This window comes from Cyanistes caeruleus, chromosome 4 (genome assembly GCF_971803275.1).
Source record: "Cyanistes caeruleus chromosome 4, bCyaCae1.hap1.1, whole genome shotgun sequence".
In the NCBI taxonomy this organism is placed as follows: Eukaryota; Metazoa; Chordata; class Aves; order Passeriformes; family Paridae; genus Cyanistes; species Cyanistes caeruleus.
The window spans coordinates 76,767,491-76,786,044 of record NC_141704.1 but is presented as its reverse complement, the minus strand read 5'-3'; the positions used below and the strand labels follow the sequence as shown (position 1 = coordinate 76,786,044).

At 41.9% G+C, this 18,554-nt stretch overlaps 1 protein-coding gene across 4 annotated transcripts in view; it reads right to left on the bottom strand.

Moving 5' to 3' along the window:
* The window catches only part of PHF21B (PHD finger protein 21B), a 180,852-nt gene extending 173,607 nt beyond the window's left edge, over nucleotides 1-7,245 (bottom strand). For 2 of the 4 annotated variants that reach the window (XM_086885377.1, XM_086885379.1), the window contains exons 1-3: nucleotides 6,901-7,038; nucleotides 6,362-6,394; nucleotides 6,003-6,068 (exon numbers count right to left, since the gene is read on the bottom strand). In XM_086885377.1, the coding sequence (XP_086741503.1) occupies nucleotides 6,003-6,068; nucleotides 6,362-6,394; nucleotides 6,901-6,954 (153 nt within the window). In that variant the 5' untranslated portion in view covers nucleotides 6,955-7,038. Of the gene's footprint in view, nucleotides 1-6,002; nucleotides 6,069-6,361; nucleotides 6,395-6,900 lie in introns of all 4 variants that reach the window. The other 2 variants (XM_086885376.1, XM_086885378.1) reach the window with 2 other exon arrangements.
* Between the last annotated feature and the right edge of the window lie 11,309 nt (nucleotides 7,246-18,554).

The window sequence follows — 18,554 nt, the reverse complement described above, 5'->3', positions numbered from 1 at the left end:
TTAACTCTTGCTTTAAAGTTTCTTTGGTGCTTCAGATTTTGTTTTGGGGGCGGAGGGGAGAGGGAGGCATCATTTTATAATCAAATACAAAAATGCTGCACATTTTATCCTTGATCACAAAAAGAAAAGCATAGAAGGAAAAGTTTAAATTAACTTTGTATGAACATGTCTTCATATGCCTTCATGCTTTCAACTTGAAAATCAAATCTACAATGAGATGAAAAGGGATTTTCTCTATTTGAACATAGCAGAAGTGTTTAGACTGATGCAGTATCCCATTGGAAATGTCATTTAAAACCACCATTCAAAACTCTTCTTTAGCATCACACTATGGAAAGAAGACATTCCCCTTTCCTTCCACAGATACAATAAGTCTGTGCACCAGATCCTGAAACAAGATGAGCTGGTTCAAACATCTGCCATGACATACTGCTCTGGATGAGCCACACACATGGCATGAACCCGTGGAGATTTGGTTACATCAAACCAGAGCTCCTGATAAAGACTCTTGTAGAAGCACTACCTAACAGCTACCCAAGTGTCTACTCAAAATTAAAAGAAATTCTAACTCCAAGATGCAGAGCTCCTATATAGAACTAAATTTTCTTTAAAAAAGTCTCTCTACTAAAGTATTGTGTACATCTGAACAAATACCTGTTTGCTGCAAGTATAAATTAGATACTTTAGTGTGTAACTGGCAGCAAGTGTTGTTAGTGTAAAACCAGAAATGAAATAAAAAAGTATTGTTGGCATAATTCCTTTTTCTGTATAGACAAAGGCATTGTAAGGAAAAAATTGCTAAATCACAGGGATAATCATCATAGCCAGCTCCTCTAATGAAGCATCATGGGATTACTGGAGTTATTATAAGAGTCATCTTATTGAAGAAATTCAAAGTTAATTGAAATCAATTGTACTGTTCTGACAGCAGGTGTTTAAGTGGGTAAAATATCAAAGTGAACTCTTTAAAATTGTTAGAATGAAAGTAACATTCTCTTTTCAACAGTTAGCCCTGCCAAGTGATACACTGTGTAAGTAGAGAAAAGTGTACAGTCAAAGAAAAATGCTGGAACGAAATAGCATTTCCCATGCCAGTCAAACAGCTACCAAACAAAATGGGGTTCTAACCCCTCTAGTACAAATTTTTTGTTACATGAATCTTTATAACGGCAACGTAATGGCAGGCTGAAAGCCGTATTTCCATTCCCCCATGAAAATGTCATTTATTATCCTTTTTCTCCAATAGGACATGGGAATCTCAGTATGCTGTTACTGAAAGCACAAACAGAATGCTAGGATTGTCATTATGCAAACTATATTCCTAAGTTTCTCCTCCAAGGAGTTGAAGGTAAATCCTTCCCTAGTTTTTTCCCCTCTTCCTACAGACGGCAAAATAAGCAATACACTGCCACCTGATTTTGCAATTAAAAAAAAAAAAAAAAGGGACTGGAGCTTTCTGGGAACAGGAGCTTTCAGAATTACAATCCAGAACTAATCTTTACTATGATCCAGTAAATTCATTTTATTCTACAATTGCTCAGGATTCCCAGCAAAGTCAGCAGGACCTCAGTATGCAGAAGAATGGCTCATATTTAATACCAGCTGTCTTTGTGTTTATAGATACAGTGAAGTGATAGAAAAGTTTAGTACTCCACTTGGGTGGGAGTCCATCACCCTGACGCCCCTGACATCCAGCCCCAGACAAGGATGCAATTCTGCCACAGCAATAGGGAGGGCTGTGCATACCTTGGGTCAGAGTTTGACATCAGGTTCAACTCAATCTGGAAATACCTTTCAGATTTTACCTGGCTTTTCACTGAAGCTTATAACCCTTATTTTACCTTAATCATTTTGAAATAACTCAGCCATATGAAATACTGAGCTCTGGCAATATCAATAATTTACTCTTTAACTTATGTAAACAATGCTGCCATTTGCAGGCACAGCCCAGCATGAACATCAACAAACCCAAAAATCCACTTCCCCCTCTTCCCCAAAACAAAGAGACATCAGCACAATGAGACATCTTGACCTAAACCATCCCCAACAACTTGCACAAGAACTGTACTTCAATTTTAAGAAGCCTAACACTTTCCAGAAACAGGCTTTGCTGGTGATCACCACAGGCAAAACACAGTCAGTGATTTCATTTCAGATATACTACCCCAAAAAAAAATACCCAAACCAGCAATAACACAGGCTGGGAAACTCTGCCTGAAACTAATGTTGATTTTCTTCATAGACAGTAAATAATGGTAAAGAAATGAGGCAGCACACAAGTGAATGGCATAATGTGTTTCAGGAAGGCGTATTTTTATTACTGTGCTGCAGGACAGGCTGTCTGAATTCAGAGTTCATCATGGCCAAAAATATAGTGGCCCACACATGTTCATTGCTGAAGACCTGGCTTGCCACCTAACACTTACAGTAAAAGGAGGAACAAGTAAAAAGGAACTTCCAGTGGAGGTTAAAGATTTGCTTATTTTTTTATCCTGATCTATTAATTAATAAGAGACAACTTTCTAGAATTAAAAGACCCTTAATAACTCCTTAATGACATAAAGTACAAGAAACACATGCAGCAGAGCACCTCTGGTGTGCTATTAAGGCCAGTGCTTGCTCTTATGATGGCTCCTTTATTTACATATAAATGCTTCTTGCTTTACAATTTAGATAAAAATGTTATTGCTGCTCTGCTTGTGCTGTAGACGGAAGGTATAAAACCACTGGACTAACTAATGGAGTCTTCACACATCATATCTCGTTAAAGAAGAGGTAACCCACTCTCAAAGGTGATGACAATTAATCAAAACTACACCATCTGAAGGATGTATTTGTGACAGACGTCTAACTTGTCTTTCTGAGTTGGATGCCAAATTAAGAACTGACTGAAGCTCTTACCTTCCAGTAATGAAAGTGATCTACAGTACTTCTTTGAAGACACTGAAAAATATTAAAACTATGCAAAATTCTATATTTCTCTAACCCACCAACATAAAAGAAACACTGATGACTAGCCAGGGATCCTTAATTAGGATGCAACTTTAAATCCAGCTACACATAAAAGTCTACTTCAAAAATTTCCCTCAAAAGTTGAGTTTGTCATTCAATTCTTTTTGTCTTCATTGTAACTTTCAAGAAAAGTACACATTGCCACAAATGCCATTGTAGCCATCTACAATGAAAAGTGATAAATAGCAGCACTGAGAGATAACACTCACTCCTGTTATGTTCCTAACAGGTGTAGGTAGGGTTTCTTTGTTTGTTTTACTGTTTCATCATTAACATGTGCAGTTAAACTGAAATGCAATTTTAGGGTCTTTTGTATTCAGTGCATGTACAATCAAAGGTATACACTATTGAATTATGAATTAGTTGTGCCTAAACAAGTCTTTGGGGGCATTAAGGAGGAACGAATGTAAATACATATGTAAAAATAACCTCCCTACTTGAACTGCCTATTTAAATTTACACTGGTGTTTCCGTGAAAGTGAGGGCTTCAAACCACCAAATAGCTCCACCATTAGCCCATCTGTGGTCTCTGTGGTCCTCACTGCTCCTTCCCTATACCCTCAAGGACACAGAGTTCATTTACAAGCCATTATCTAAGGAGCAACTACTAATTATAGCAAGTCTGCAAAGTTACAGAATGGGTTTGTGACTTGGTCACAAGCTAAGACCTCCAAACTCATTTCATGTGTGACCCCAGAAAGAATTCAGTGTAGACCTCTGGAGGTGGCAGCCTGGAGCACGAGCACACCACACCACCAGCCAGGCTCTTAATTATGAGCTCTTGTTGCAGAGGATGTTGAAAACAGTAAAAGAAATTTAAGGGTTTGCCTAAAAATAGGAGGTTTCCTGCTAGGCCAAATTTTCTGTTTACAGAATTTAGGTATTTTATATTTAATTACTTCATGGTCTATAGATTTATTTACACGATTATGAGAATGGCAAGTCATAAATATACAAAGATTGTTTACTAGTTAGTTTGGATTATACATAAATATGCTCTGCAAGCTTAGCAAAAGCCATTTTCCCCAAGCTGAATCAGAATGTTCAAACTGAATTTTCAAATGTGTCTCTCTGCTTTATCTAAATTCCAACATGACATATAATAAATAGCTTCTCATTTACTACGATCATAAAAATTTAAACAGCCTTGAAATAGTTGCTACAATATAGGGGGAAATGATGAAATCTATGTTCCAAATACCCACTTAGACAGTAAAACTATTTTGATATTTAAGAAACAACACATTAAGATGCATTGTTGCAGGAAAGGCTTTTAGCTTATTAAAAAAAAAAAAACCCACAAGGTTCTACCCAATACAGTAGTATTAAGAGTCAAGAACTTGCTGTTTTACACTGCAAAACAAGGACTAACAGCCCTTACATATCATGTAGTGTCAGATTTGCTTTAAAAAAGAAACTACCTGATTTGATTCTATACAGTGATTAAACATCTTTGTGCTCTGCTGAGTAGGGTATTCTCTCCCCTCCCCCCTCCAAAAATGGCATCAAAGCAATCAAAATGGTAATGTTCAGCATGAATGGGGCCCCATCCCCCACCGGCAAACTCCGCAGACTTTTCTCCATGTTAGGAGGAACAAACACCCCTTCCTCACAAAATGGAAGCTTCCACTACTAAACTGAGAGTGCTGACCAATTCTCATAACAATAAACTGGGAGGAAAAGGGTGGCGTGCAGCCATCGCCCGCAGGCACGCATCACACAGGCACTTTGCAACTTTAACCACAACTCCAGCGAAACAAAACAGAACGCACACATACCAGGAAAATAAATAAATAAATAAATAAATAAATTAAGGAGAAGGACGGGGAAAAGCAGGGGGAGCGGAACACGTGTCCCCTTTGCCCGTGTCGGGAGGGAAGGGGCGGCTTTGGGCTGGCGGGCGCTGTCCCCAGCGCCGGTGCTGAACGGCGCTCGAGGCCGGGGAGAGCGGAGCACAGAAACCCACCACGGCCGCGGAGGGCCCGGGCGCCACCCGGAAAGTTCAGGCCCGGGATGGAGAGCGGGGCTGGGGCCGGCAGATCTCCCGCTGGCTTTTCCAGCTGCCTTTCCCGCGCTGGAAGTGCCGGGAGAGAGGCCGGGGGGCGCGGGGAGCTGGGCGGGCAGGAATGGCGAGTGGCGCTGTCCGCGGTGCTGAGCGCCCGCCGCCCCCCGCAACAAAACTTTCCTTCCGGGCCCCTCTCGGCAAGAGCAGCGGCCCCGGGGTCACCCGGCACAAAAACAGCCGGGAGAAACTTTAGGAAGGGCGGGGGAACGGGGAGGGGAAGAGGCAGGGAGGAAGGTTCCTGGTTTGTTTTGTTTCTCTCCTCCGTTTTGTCGGTTTTTTGTTGTTTTTTTTTGGTTTTTTCTCCCCCTCTCGCTGGCAGCTGAAACAGGTTAATCTGTTTTTATTCGTATTTTTGGAAGGGGGAGAAAAAAGTGAAAGTGCCTAAGTGAACTCGAATCAAAAGCCAACACGTCAGATCAGACCAAGCGAAGAGAAAGGCAAGTGGGGAGGAAAAGGGGGGGGGGGGGGGGGGGGGGAAGAAGAAGAAAAATAAAAAGAAATAAAGTGATCAATTAAAGTCAGTTTTGTAATTAAACACAGAAATGTCTCCAAACGGGTTCCAGCCTCCTCCTTCCCAACTCTTGTTCTGCACGTTACACAGAAGTGCACAAAGTAGCCCAAGACAGAAGAATTTTCCATATTCCTAAAACATGTCGACCAACTCAAAATGGACGCCTTTTTTTTTTCTTACGTTTTAACTACTGCTTATCTTTTTACTACAAGTACTGAAACAATTCTTTCCCCCAGCAAGACATCAGAGAATCCGACCTCATTATGAAAACATGCATTTTCTGACTCTATGCAAAAGAAAATGGATGTTATATCCCCTGCCGCCAGCATTTTCAGACACTTTTCGGATGTTTAGATAGTGCATCGTAAAAACAAGAAGAAAAACCAAACACAACTGAATCGATCTGTTCCTTACTTGTTTCTCATTAAGAGCTGCTATTCTTGATTGCCTTTCATGGATTTGTTTCTTAAGATCTCCATTCTGCAAAAACGGCAACAAGACGCATATTAAAGGCAAAGTGCAAACTAACCCCTGTAATGAATAAACTTGCGAGCTAGAAATTTTTCAAAGGCAAAACCATTCCACTGAAGCCGTACAGAAGCATGCATACACAAAACACCCTCCTTAGCAAGAAAGCTCAGTGCAGACTACAAAATGAGATCTCTTACTGATAAAGTTTCTCATCCTGCTGTCCCAGCACAACTGCGCTTATTACGGCAGGGATAAAATACTGAAGAGAAAAAAAAAAAAAAAAAAAAAAAATCTGCATTTACCTGTGGATCTTGCTTCATCTGTGCAACTAGTTTCTATAAAAAAAAAAAAAAATCACCCCCAAAAAAGGAAGAATTAGAAACTGTTTCAAGTTTAATGGATTATTTTAAATGTATGTATGTGTGTGGACGGGGGAGGGAGGGGGGTAAGGAACAAAGAGGCAAGTAAACACTGCGAGTCAGTTTCAAGCAAAGCTCATAAATATTCAAGTCTCGTCCTAATCTCTCCAACACACACACACACACACACACACACACACTCTCACACTCACGCACACACACTAGCACCGACTGCAGCGTTGACTCCGCATCTCCACAACACACACACACACACAAAAAACTCAGCCAAACAAGCCGTAAAAGAACTTTGGGGAAGTGCTCGCCATTGCGGCGGGGGGCCGGGGGTCCCCGCCGCGCCCCCCCCAAGCCCCCTCCCCTGGTGGCTGCGGCACGAAGGCTCTCGCCGAACATGCAACACCGGTCCTGCGAGCCCCGATCGGAGGCAGAGCACGGCTGGTTGCCTCAGCAGTTCATTCTTTTACCTGGTGACATTGGATTTCCACTTTTAACGCCTCCTGCAAGCTGTGTAGCTCCATCCCTGCAACTTGCCAGGCACTTTCCTGCCACTTTCAGATCCGAGTGAAGTTTTTTTTTTTTTTGTTTGGTTTGGTTTTTGGTTTGGTTTTGTTTGGTTTTTTTTTTTTTTCCTGCCTTTCTTTTTTTTCTTTTTTGGCTTTTTTTTTTTGTTTTGGTTTTGATTTTCTCTCTCGGTTTTTGCAACAGACCCGCCAGCCAGCCAGGCAGTCACCCCTCCCTCCGCGGAAAAATGGAAGAAAACAATTTTTTAAAGTAACTAAAAAAAAGAAAAAAAAAGAAAAAAAAAAAAAAAAGGAAACCCAGGAAAAATTAAAAAAAAAAAAAAATTAAAAAGAAAAGGAGTGGCGACACCAAGAACAACAATACTAAGGAAAAGCGGCAGGACAGCCGGCAGACACAAGTACTCGGTGTGCACGGCAAGTTCTTCGCCTCTTCGCTGGGGACACGGACTCATTACTCACTTTCCGCCGAGCTGGGGGGACCCCTCCCCGCGCGCCCCCGCCCGCGCGCCCCCCCCCGCGCGCCATCCGCCGCCCCCGCCCCGCCCCGCGCTCGCCCCGCCGCCCCCCGCCGGACCCCGCAGGCCGCTCCAGCGGGGTCGGGCCGGGAGCCGGGGCCGGGCAGGGACTATATTTCCTGGGAGAGCGCGCGCGCCGGGATCCGCCACGCGGGGGGGAAGAAAGTTGTGACACGGCGGTGGCGCGCGCGCCCGGGTGCCCGGATGAAGCGGGGGGGGGGGGGAAGGGGGGGGGGGGCTCTCGCGGCCCCGCGCGTGCGCAGAGTGGCCCCTCCTGCCACCGGCGCCGCCGCCGCGACAAAGTGGGGAGGGAGGGGGCGGGGCCGGGAGGCGGGGCCAGGGTTCCAGAGCGATATAGGGGCAGGATAGAGGGATAGGAGTTAGGGACAGGGACAAGAGAGAGGGATAGAGTAGGGAGAAGGAGAGAGAGATAGAGGACAGAGACACGGACAGGGATAGCTGAGAGGAAAAGGGGAAGAGACAGGGATAGGGGATACAGAAAGGGATAGGAACGGAGATACGGACAGGGACAAATACAGGGGTGGGGATAGGGACAGGCAGGGACTGCTACAGGGATAAGGACAGGGACAAGAGAAGGAAAAGGACGGGAGCGGGGACGGGGAATTTGGCTCCCTTTCCTGCCCTCCCCGATCATGTCCACTGGGGCCTGCCCTGGCGTGAGGGAGGGCCCCCCCCCCCCTCCACACACGTCCGGCAGCCGCCGGCTCTCCCCTGCCCGTGCCTGGCCGCACGGGGGGAGCAGGCGGGGCAGCCGCGCCTCGCTCCGTCCCTCCCATCCCGTCAGGGGCCGTGCTCGCCCCAGGGAACCCCCCCAGCCGCTCGGGCTCGGCTATCCCGAGTATCCCGAGGAGCCCGGGTGGTGTCAGCTGCTTCAGGCAGAGATCCAGGCACGGGAGGGTCACAGGGCAGCGCACTCAGTGTACGCGGTTCCTCACTCACTCCCGTCTACCTGCTCCTCACCAGGACAAGCTGCTGTACCCCACTGCTGCTGTCCTCGCAACCCAAAGTGGGATGTCAAACTTGAGACGCATAAAAAAAAGCAAAATCTAACTCGGGGAGGTAAAGTCTTCTGGCAGATGAGATACTTTCAGATGCGCAGCTAAAGGACAGCACAAACGGGGTTGTTCGTAGTAGCTCGAAGAGGAAGGGATGGGAGTGTGGGACATTTGGATACGGGAACAAATGAATCTGCTGCTAAGGGATAGAGACACGGAGCTTCTGACTTTATTTAGTTAACAAATAACAGCAGTGATACTTTAAACTGGCACTGACTCAAGCTGCTGCTCCAGTCATGTTGTACAAGTCACCCTGCAGCACAGATGTGCTCCAGATCATGTGTGGACAGAAACACATCACTTCAATGTCACTTCTCTTCCATGAACGTGCGACAAGGCTCCAGGTCCTATAGACAGATCCCACCTGATGCAGCACCAAGCCAGCTGCCACTTTTTAAATATAGATTCAAACAAGCTGCATGAATGTCTATGAAGTCAGCGTTTCAACCATGCAGCTGCAGTACTTTCCATGCAGTGATGGGAGCTGTGCAATTAGATTTACTGTTGTCTCAGTGCATGGCCAGAATAGAACTGGAAGTAAAAAACAATGCTCAGAATAATTTTATTGATGACAGTCAAAATTTAGGGCACCCTTTAGCAAGCAGTTAGCTGATAGAGTGCTAGGGACCAGAACTTGGCTGTATAAATACTCCCACTCTTGCACTGATTGAACACTGATATTTTATTTAATCTGCACTAAAAGACAAAGCTGAAACTCAGCCTAAATCATTAGTCAGTATTTAAAACACCACTGCACTACAGTTGTGCTCTGATCCCAATTTTAATAATTAAGTTCATCTCAAAACTACTTAAAGACACCAATATCTACCAAAACCAATTTACATCAACTATACTCTTAAAACTGGTGTGAGATATAATGTGTTGTGAGTCCAAAATAATGTACATAATTTCCATTAAACTTCTCAGACAAATTCTGTTCAAGCACAGCACAACTTTTTACACTAAAATAATTTGAAGATTCATGCTGAAATATTCTTATTCTGCCAAAATTAGGGGTAAAGTCCAAACAGAAATTTTCTGTTAACCTTACAGTGAAATAAATTCTTTTGGAAGAGCCTTATTTGCATTAGTAAGATTTGTTAAGGTAATGGGTTACACTTACAGCACTTGTTTGTGCTGGCACTCTGCTTGAATACGTGAAAGTAAGGCATTTCATTCTTTCTCTCAAGAAGTCAGTTTGTTTTCCATAGTATACTTGATGTCTGGATTTAAAATATCAAAGGTATTTTTAACTGTCAAACAATAAAATGGCTTAGCTGATGGGGACTTTTAAAATCTAAATTCTACTCACATTTGTAAAGACAAATAAGTCAATCCTGCAGATACTGATAAGTATGAAAATTTTTCAATATCAAAACAATGTTACTTCTCATGTGTTCTGTACAAAGGTATTTTGTAGTGTCATATGCAAAAAAAAAAAAAGCAGGGTTTTGCCACATAATTTTGTAAATTGTGAAGGTTACCTTAGTAACCTCTGGTCATAGCAGAGCAAAGCTTCTGTGAGTTCAGCCATCAACTAAAACTGATTAAACTAAAAGTATTGTTTCTTTACCTGTTAGTGGTTAATTCATTGACATTATGCTTGTTGTTTTGTTTTAATGCATATTCCATTGATAGAGCAAAGTGCCTTTTTCTTACCATTATAAAATAGTCACTTGCTGACCAGAACAAAACTAGTGATTCCTGTAAGCCTGACTTCCTGCAAAGATGTTTATGGGCTCATGAACTAGACAATTTGCCTTTAACTGCAAGGATGAGGATTATTGTGTCATCCTCCCCACAGCACTGTGATGTCAACAGGAAAAGTTTAAAATTCATTTAACCTGCCCCCATTCAAAAATCAGCTTATACATCTTCAATGCTACTATGGTGGGCCACAAATTTTAATAAAAATATAAATTATCAGTTATAAATTATAACCAATAATAAAGTTCACTGCTTTTCATTTATTGTTTTCTGGGGAAGTTATATAAAATACATTAATTTGACAAATACATTTATGTGATAATATTTTGCAGTCACCTAGGAAAATGTTCCTATTCCTCTGCATTAGGAACAGCTACAGTTTAGCTGGGAAACGCAAATTGAAATGGGGGGTGAGTAGGATGGCTGGCATTGGTGCAGGTGGGTTTGCTTAGGCATAGAAATTTATGGTCAGTGCTAAACAGAAAAAAGATAATTTTGAATGAAATGTCATACATCATGTGACTAAGCACTTTTTTCATCATCTCTTATCCTTGCTCTTAGAACTTGTGGGATTCCAAAGGTCCTCCAGAAGAAACTGCACCCATTCTTTCTCCTAGAGTGGTGGAGAGATACAGTTCAGAGCCTCTAAAGGGACTTTTACAAACAAAACTACTCCGCAGTGCTGGAGAAAAGATATGTGTTCTACAGCAAAATATAAACATAGCTTTTTTGTTGCCCTGGGAAAGTCCTTGAAGCGACTAGCAATGTACCACAGAACCTTGTCTTCACACAAGACACCGTCAACTTCTTTGCAAGAGCAGGGGCTCTTTCTACAAGTGGAAGCTAGTGGTAATACGACTTAAGAACCAGCAAGGTAAGAAGAAAATTAGGGCAGAGCTTGAAGCCCCACTGAGGGGCTTAAGGCTATCCAATCTGTCCAAGAGGTACCGTTTGCCCTGTATTTTCTGGATACCTCTGTCCTGCAATATATTTCTTCCCCTTTTAGGACCATCACCTTAACTGAGAAGATGCTTGAATGAAAAGGAACTATATAGGACTAGGAAGCGGAAGTAACTTTTTCCTCTTCTCAAAAGATTTATCTGGAGACTAGAGACAACCATTAATCATCTCAGTGAGATTGTGAGATTTAGCCAGATCTTGTCTCTGTGGGAAAACCTTTGTGAAAGGAAAATTAGTCAGGAAACTCATTAATTCCCTCTGATTATCAGATGGAAGGGATATGAAGAACAGTGAAGTGCTGAAGTCTAAGGTATGCAGAAGGCTGAAACATTTGTCTAAAAATCTGATCTTCTGGGTTCTTTTCTAAGTCTCTGACATCTTCACTGTCTCATTACCATAAGTGTCCATATTTCCACAATTCCTTCACCAGAATTGTGAATCAGTTACTCTTCACAGGTTTATAAGGTAGGTCTTACATGCAGTTATAAGAGGAATTGTGTTCTTTCCCCTCCTTTACTGGGGTAAAATCAGGGTCACAGAAGCAGAATTTATTCTCCTTGGATTGTTTCTGCATTGTGCACTTGAAAGCTGAGAGGACCCCAGCTATTAATGACACATTGCTAGGCAAAAACAAGAACAGACTGTATTGCAATTCCTTTGGAAACTCAGCATGGGAAAAGAGAGCTTATCCTTCCAACCATGAAAAAAAAATCTCTGCTGAATGTTGGCAATCCCCTTTTAACTGGAATTCTTTAAACTATTGTTCCTTATGGGCAACTATCTTCTAAATGTAAACCAACTTAAAGGAAGTTTAAGATACTGCTAGGCTTTAAAGAAGTATCAGGTTTTTTCTGAACATGTTTATCTTCTTGCTTTACTTCTTCCACATCTACCCAGATGATTCACACATACTGACTTCTCAGAAATACTCTTAGTATCAGTCAGGACAAGCACAAGATCCTTCCTAACTTGAAGACACTAGAGAGATGTAAACACTAGAGAGATGTATCCCAGCTTTCTTTATGGGAAAAGGATGAAAACTGTAGAAGCTGCAGTACCAATCTAATAAGAACCAGGATGCTGTTCTAGGATATTGCCATAATGTAAAAGCAGGTACAGATTTTAGAGTGCAATCAAAAGACTCACTTTCAGCCTGTCTCTAAAACTTACTTCTGCAAAACTGGCATGTTAGCAGCACATCTTGAGGCTTTTCTCAGTCTTTGTCCTATCACTATTAAAGGCCAATTTCCTTCTCTGTGTTCTAGCAAGGCATTCAGGGTTTGACTCATGGAGCTTCTCTGTTATTCAGTTACATCAGCTGCAGCCCAGTTCTGGAACACAGATTTCCTCAACACTGAAAGTTTTAGAGCCTTAGGACTAAATTTTTAAAGGTATTTATCCCTCTGACTGGATCTCAAACAGCTTCAGAGATCTGACTTGTCCTCCAAAGTATCAATTTCTTTGATTTCAGGAATTGTTAGGTGCCTATATAGGTTTACATTCTGGCTTTTCTCTTAAGATAGGAACTCTTCTTCCTCTGGTCTCAAGTCCATTGTTTGCAATTAAATGTTGCCTTTCCATTGTCAGCTCTGAGCATTTCTCCAATTATAGCAATCTCCCTTGTTCACTCATTGTGTTATAAGAACTTGTCTGTTCTGCCTTTCATCCTGTCCTTTTACCACTCTATTTCTCCTGGTTTTTCCCAGCTATCTCATTTTAGCCTTCTGTCTGATTCACAGAATCAGACCCCCAAGCAGACTCTGAATCTCAAGATGGACAAAATTCTATGTATTAACAACTCTTAGCAACTTCAATGGAGAATGTCTGAGTGCATCTGCCAAAAGGATTTGGCCCTTTAAGTGCAAAATGCTACCAGCATTTCTGTGCATTTGACAAAATTCCAGTGGGTTGTGTGCCAGTGTAAACCATCAGCTGGGCTTTGGCTTTCATTTTAGACTTTGAAAAATCCCTCCCTCTATGCTGTCATACCCACAGGTAAAAAGATTTCTGGAAAATGCAGACATGCCAACGCAAGGAAAAAAAAATCTGTTCCTAGCAAACATTTTGGCACATTTACAAGCCCAGCAGTACTGCCCCCATGTTTATTTTTTCAAAAAAACAGCTGCATCAGTAAGTATAATGTAGAACTTCAGGTAAAAGAGACACACAGTACATTCCACTCTAGTCAAGAGCAAATGTGAAGGATTGACTGAAGTTCTTTTACTCATCTCCCCATACACAAAGGCTGGGTATGGGGCACAAAGAAGTAAAGTCACCTCCATTCCCTACCCAATTAATTTTTATTCTAAGTATCAAATTTAGTTTTTGTGTGCTGCTCACATATCTACTCCACAGTGTCTGGTGAAGTGAATGAGTTGCTTTTTGGAAGAATGATTCACTGCACGGGATTTTTGTGTGCATTTTCCCTGGGAAGAGTTAAAACAAAAGTTTTCTTCTGTGTCAATTCTTTCTGTTTTGGAAAAGCATTTTGAATCTAAACACACTTTTAAATCCAAGTAAATGACATACAAAGTGTAGTCCTGTGAAAACCCAAATTCTAGTATGGCCCCCATATGATAGAGCAATCTGTATGGAAAAGGAGCTAAACTCCACACAGTCTTGGATATTTGGGAAAAGCTGTTCAAGAAAACGGTTCTTTCTTTAAAAGGCTCTTACTGTTTCTGCACAGTTAGTGCAGAAAGAACTCCAGCACCTTGCTCCAAGCAGGATTTGTACCTGGGTTGAAGCAAGCCCTGAGAGTATAACCCAGCCCTGATTCACATCTGTGATGCCACTACAGGGTAATCACCACCTGTGAGATCTAAATCAATACACTGTGATTTTCTAAAGCTCTCACACTGAGCTAATATCACTAACTTTGAAGTGAGAAGTAAAATTCAAATGAGATATAATAATGCTGAATACTTCTGAAAATCCCTCCAATGACCTTGACACTGAAAGAATATTGTTAAATTTGATCAGGAAATTCTGGAAGGTTGTCTTCTCACATTGGAAAGGGTGCTAACATGTTGCAGTAGACCTTATGTTACCTTACATTAGCCAAGACACATACTCTCATTTAGCAACATAAAAAGGGTCACAGTTTATTCTTCTTTACAGCTTAGCCATCCTGATTACAGCAAGCTCCTACTGTAGGGTCTAACTGCAGACTCTAACTGCTGGTTATTTCCTGCTAGACTCTGTCTACAAGTATTAGTTTGTAGACTCTGACCACAGGCTTTTTTGTAGCTCAACTATGACTGCAGGCTCCAGCTCCATCACACCCAGACTGACCTCATAGCAGATCTTTTACAGCAGCAAGTCTCTTCCTTGTTTTGTTCTTAATGTCTCTCTCTACATCATCCCTTCTACAGACACCACTTCCTCCAGTTGCCCCCTAACTAGCCAACTCACCCCTTTTATCACACTTATCTTTATTAGTCACAGCTGCAACCCATTTAGGGCAAGGCTGTTCCTCTTCTTTGGTAATTAGTACCACTGTGGCTTATCAGGAGTGAGGTCACCTGTAATCCATTTTTCTATACCTACACTAATTATTTTTTTTCTGAGAATCAAGTCAATTTGAGACTTGTAAGTTACATACATGAAAACAAAGAGTAGACAAATTCACTATCCTTCCTTCCTTCCTTCCTTCCTTCCTTCCTTCCTTCCTTCCTTCCTTCCTTCCTTCCTTCCTTCCTTCCTTCCTTCCTTCCTTCCTTCCTTCCTTCCTTCCTTCCTTCCTTCCTTCCTTCCTTCCTTCCTTCCTTCCTTCCTTCCTTCCTTCCTTCCTTCCTTCCTTCCTTCCTCCCTCCCTCCCTCCCTCCCTCCCTCCCTCCCTCCCTCCCTCCCTCCCTCCCATGGTATATAGGCAGTACAGTGCAACATTGTGTCAAAGTGTAAAAGGTTCAGAAAAGAAACAGGTATCCTCCAAGTGAATCACTTGGATTTGCAATGCTTCAACCCTTCCAGGATGTGTGCACTCATACTTGAGCCCCATTGAGTCATTGAAACTGGACTACTCATGTCCTTTGAGAAAAGAATCCTATCCCATCTGAACATCACTTATTGCCAGGCATTTCATGTTAATGAAGAATTTAACAGAATATTGAAGTTCATAGTAACTTTACTCCTTTTCTGACTCCTTCCTCAGAAATTAGCAGTCCATCCCTTCCAGCATCACTTTCCAGAGCATTCCTTCATCTCATTTTCAGGCAGGAGGTAATGAGTCAACTGTTTCTACAGAATGTTTTCTGAACAGTTTAATCTCCCTATGGCACCTGAGAAAACATGGGCAGACTGATAGACAAACCTGGTTGAAGGTCACAGTAACAGAAAAAATGTCTCATGCTAGGACCCAAGGTTTCCCAAACTGTCGAGGTGTTTAAGAAGCCTCTTTCAAACAAGAGTTATGCATATGAATCTCTTTAGCATTTTGGAAAATATTTAAGCTTTTTGATAAGGAAAGGTAGGAAAGAATAAGCTGCTATCAGCCCAAGCCTGATTCACAATTCAACCACACTGTTATGGAAGAGGTAGGTACCTGTGCCACTAATGTATTCACCAAAAAAGTCATCTGCCATGGAGGAAATCTATGTTTGTCCTACTACTCTAAAAACCAGGCCTGGGTCTGGCAGAGGCCACAGACTTTCTGATATCTATCACATCTCCTTATGGTCAAGTGAAGAAGAATTGACACCTGTCACCTTAGCTTCATCATAATTGATTCAGCTGCCTCATGCCACATTTTGCTCTTACACAAAGTTCATACACATCTGTTCCCAAAGTTTTGTTCTCCCATGAGAGATTTAACCCAAACCCATTTTTGCTCCAAAGAAAAATATTAAATTAATTTCTGTGGCAGAAAGCAACAGGGCTTTGTAGTGCAATGAACAGACAGTGACCCGGCAGGGAGCAAAAGGAACATTACAATGAAGCCTCCACATCTCTTTGGTTCTATGCAAAAGTTCCTAGCAATACTGAGACATATTTCCACAGGACAGTTAAATTTCTGCTGAATGGGATGAAAAGATGAAGCAGCCCATTTCACTGTATTCAGCAGGCTCCTGCACACAGAAGTCCTGCTTAACATTTCTGCTGAACAAAGCCCTAGGGCAGAAAATATATTGAACTCCCATAGTGGGGTCCCAGTAATGGCTTTTTGAAACTATATCAATTTGTATCATTTGCAGAGCACAGATATTTAATATGGTTTTAATTACAGAAACCTCCTAGATATTGTATTTCTTTTCTCTCTTCATCCCCATCCTCTTTTTCAATTTTGTTGTTGCTGCTGTTGTCCTTCACTTCCAGCCTCACTGTCTTGACTCAGTCCCCAGAATCCTTTTATCACTCTGCTTTGAAGAAGAGAATTGAATTTCTTTTGTACATTGAGGTGAATTTGTAAACAACACTTGCTCAACAAATTTTGCTCCAAGGATCACTCTGGGAATATATTCAGATCAATACCATTCCTGTTAATATCACTGGAAAGCAACATTGCAGAGCACCACAGAGTGAGGCTGTGGGAATATCATCTTCAAAATAGGGGATCTGAGAAAGTGAAATGAGAAGTGTTGAGCAACAGGATATTGTTCATGCAGTCCATGTACTCATTCTCTGGAGCAGGGTACACTAATTATCTCCTGCTATTGAAGCAGCATACACATAGGCTCCCCAGTATGACAACTGTGCTAGGAGCTGTGCAAGCTGAGGTTAAAAAAATTGAATAACGAAATGAAATGAAATGAAATGAAATGAAATGAAATGAAATGAAATGAAATGAAATGAAATGAAATGCTTATGATAGAAAGTCTCCACGTTCAATGCAATTATTGGTTGTGTCTTACTTAACATGCAATCATGGGGAACAGCTCCAAAGAATATTAAAAAGTGCATTCTGAGTTCTCATGGGTTTTTTCTCTTCTTTAAATAAACATAGTGAAGTTTCTTAAATAGTCCTCTCTGCACTAAGCATAAGTGCAATTAGAGATGTGCAAAGACAAAACACAACAGGCCATCAGAAAAAATAGATTAAACCCTTGTGTGAGTGAGGCTTTCTCTCCTGACCACCAACATTCTAGTAATGCAATGAAGTGTTCTCACTTCACTAGTGAAGTCTCTCCCAAAAAAATGGTAAAACAAAAGGCTTCTGAGTGCTTTACAAAAGTTTCCAGGGCTGTCAAAATAAAGGAGGGAGATGGACACTGGGTATATCAACACTGTGCTTGTTCTCCTTCCCCAGGTAAACACAGAAAATTCGTAGGTGTAGTGGTGTCTTCCATGGGAGATCCTGTGCCCCAGCCATGGCCACACTGCCTCAGTCAGAACAAGAAGACTGAGTAACACACAGCCCAATATTGGATGCAAATCTCCAAGCTACAGCTCATGCAAGTTAGCCAAAAGGCTGCTGCTGTCTTGATACTCTTCCTGTTTTCCACACTAAATTCCCAGCCTCACTGCTTTCCCCTCTTTTTTTCTGGCCTAAACATCAGCCTCCCTGTCCTTGCCCAAGTTAAATACTAGGTGAGTTGTGTAAGGATGCCAAACAATGCATCCTTCTATGTTCTGTGGTGCTTGTTTTAATCTCTTGATGTCTCTGCAGAAACCTTTTTTATAACTGGCCCATTCTTGCAAGACTAGCATTTGACTTGCTTTTCAAATGCCCTTTGCTTGGGACTTAAATCCCCTTCTAGTCCTTTTATCTATGGGGCAAAACTTACAAACATATCCCAAGCATAGGACAAAAGCAGAATCCAAGGGCGAACAAAAGGAAGCCCAAATTTGCTTTGAGAACAGCTAATGATATTTTTTATTCAGTCTCATGACTAGCCAGGAACAGGCTGACTCATGACATTTGAGTGCCCTGGCTCAGCAATCCTGAGTTTGCTGTTGGAACATCTGTGTCCTCTAGTCCTCATGCTTCTTCATCTCACCCTTGGCTATTTTGCATTGCTGGGGAAATACATGATTACAAAAGTTAAAGGTGAAAAATAATTAAAAATAACCTGGACCTAAATAACATGACTTGGAAAGGTGTCTTCTTCCTGGCTTCTGTTCCTAAAGATTTTCCTTCAAATTCCCAGTTGCAAATATATACTGTAAAAACATATCACAAAAATAAATGTGATCTTATTAAAAGGGCTGGTCCAGCTACTTTCTATCCTCACTTTCCCTCAGAGATGAGTCCCTTTAGGATCACTTTGCAGCAACCAAGCTTAACATGCTAACAAGTTTTACTGAGATCCAAGTTTTCCCTTCCTTGATTCTACAGGACATGGGTCTTTTGCTTCTATTAATTTTTGTCAGTATGTTATGATGTCAGTGATACAATGCTTTG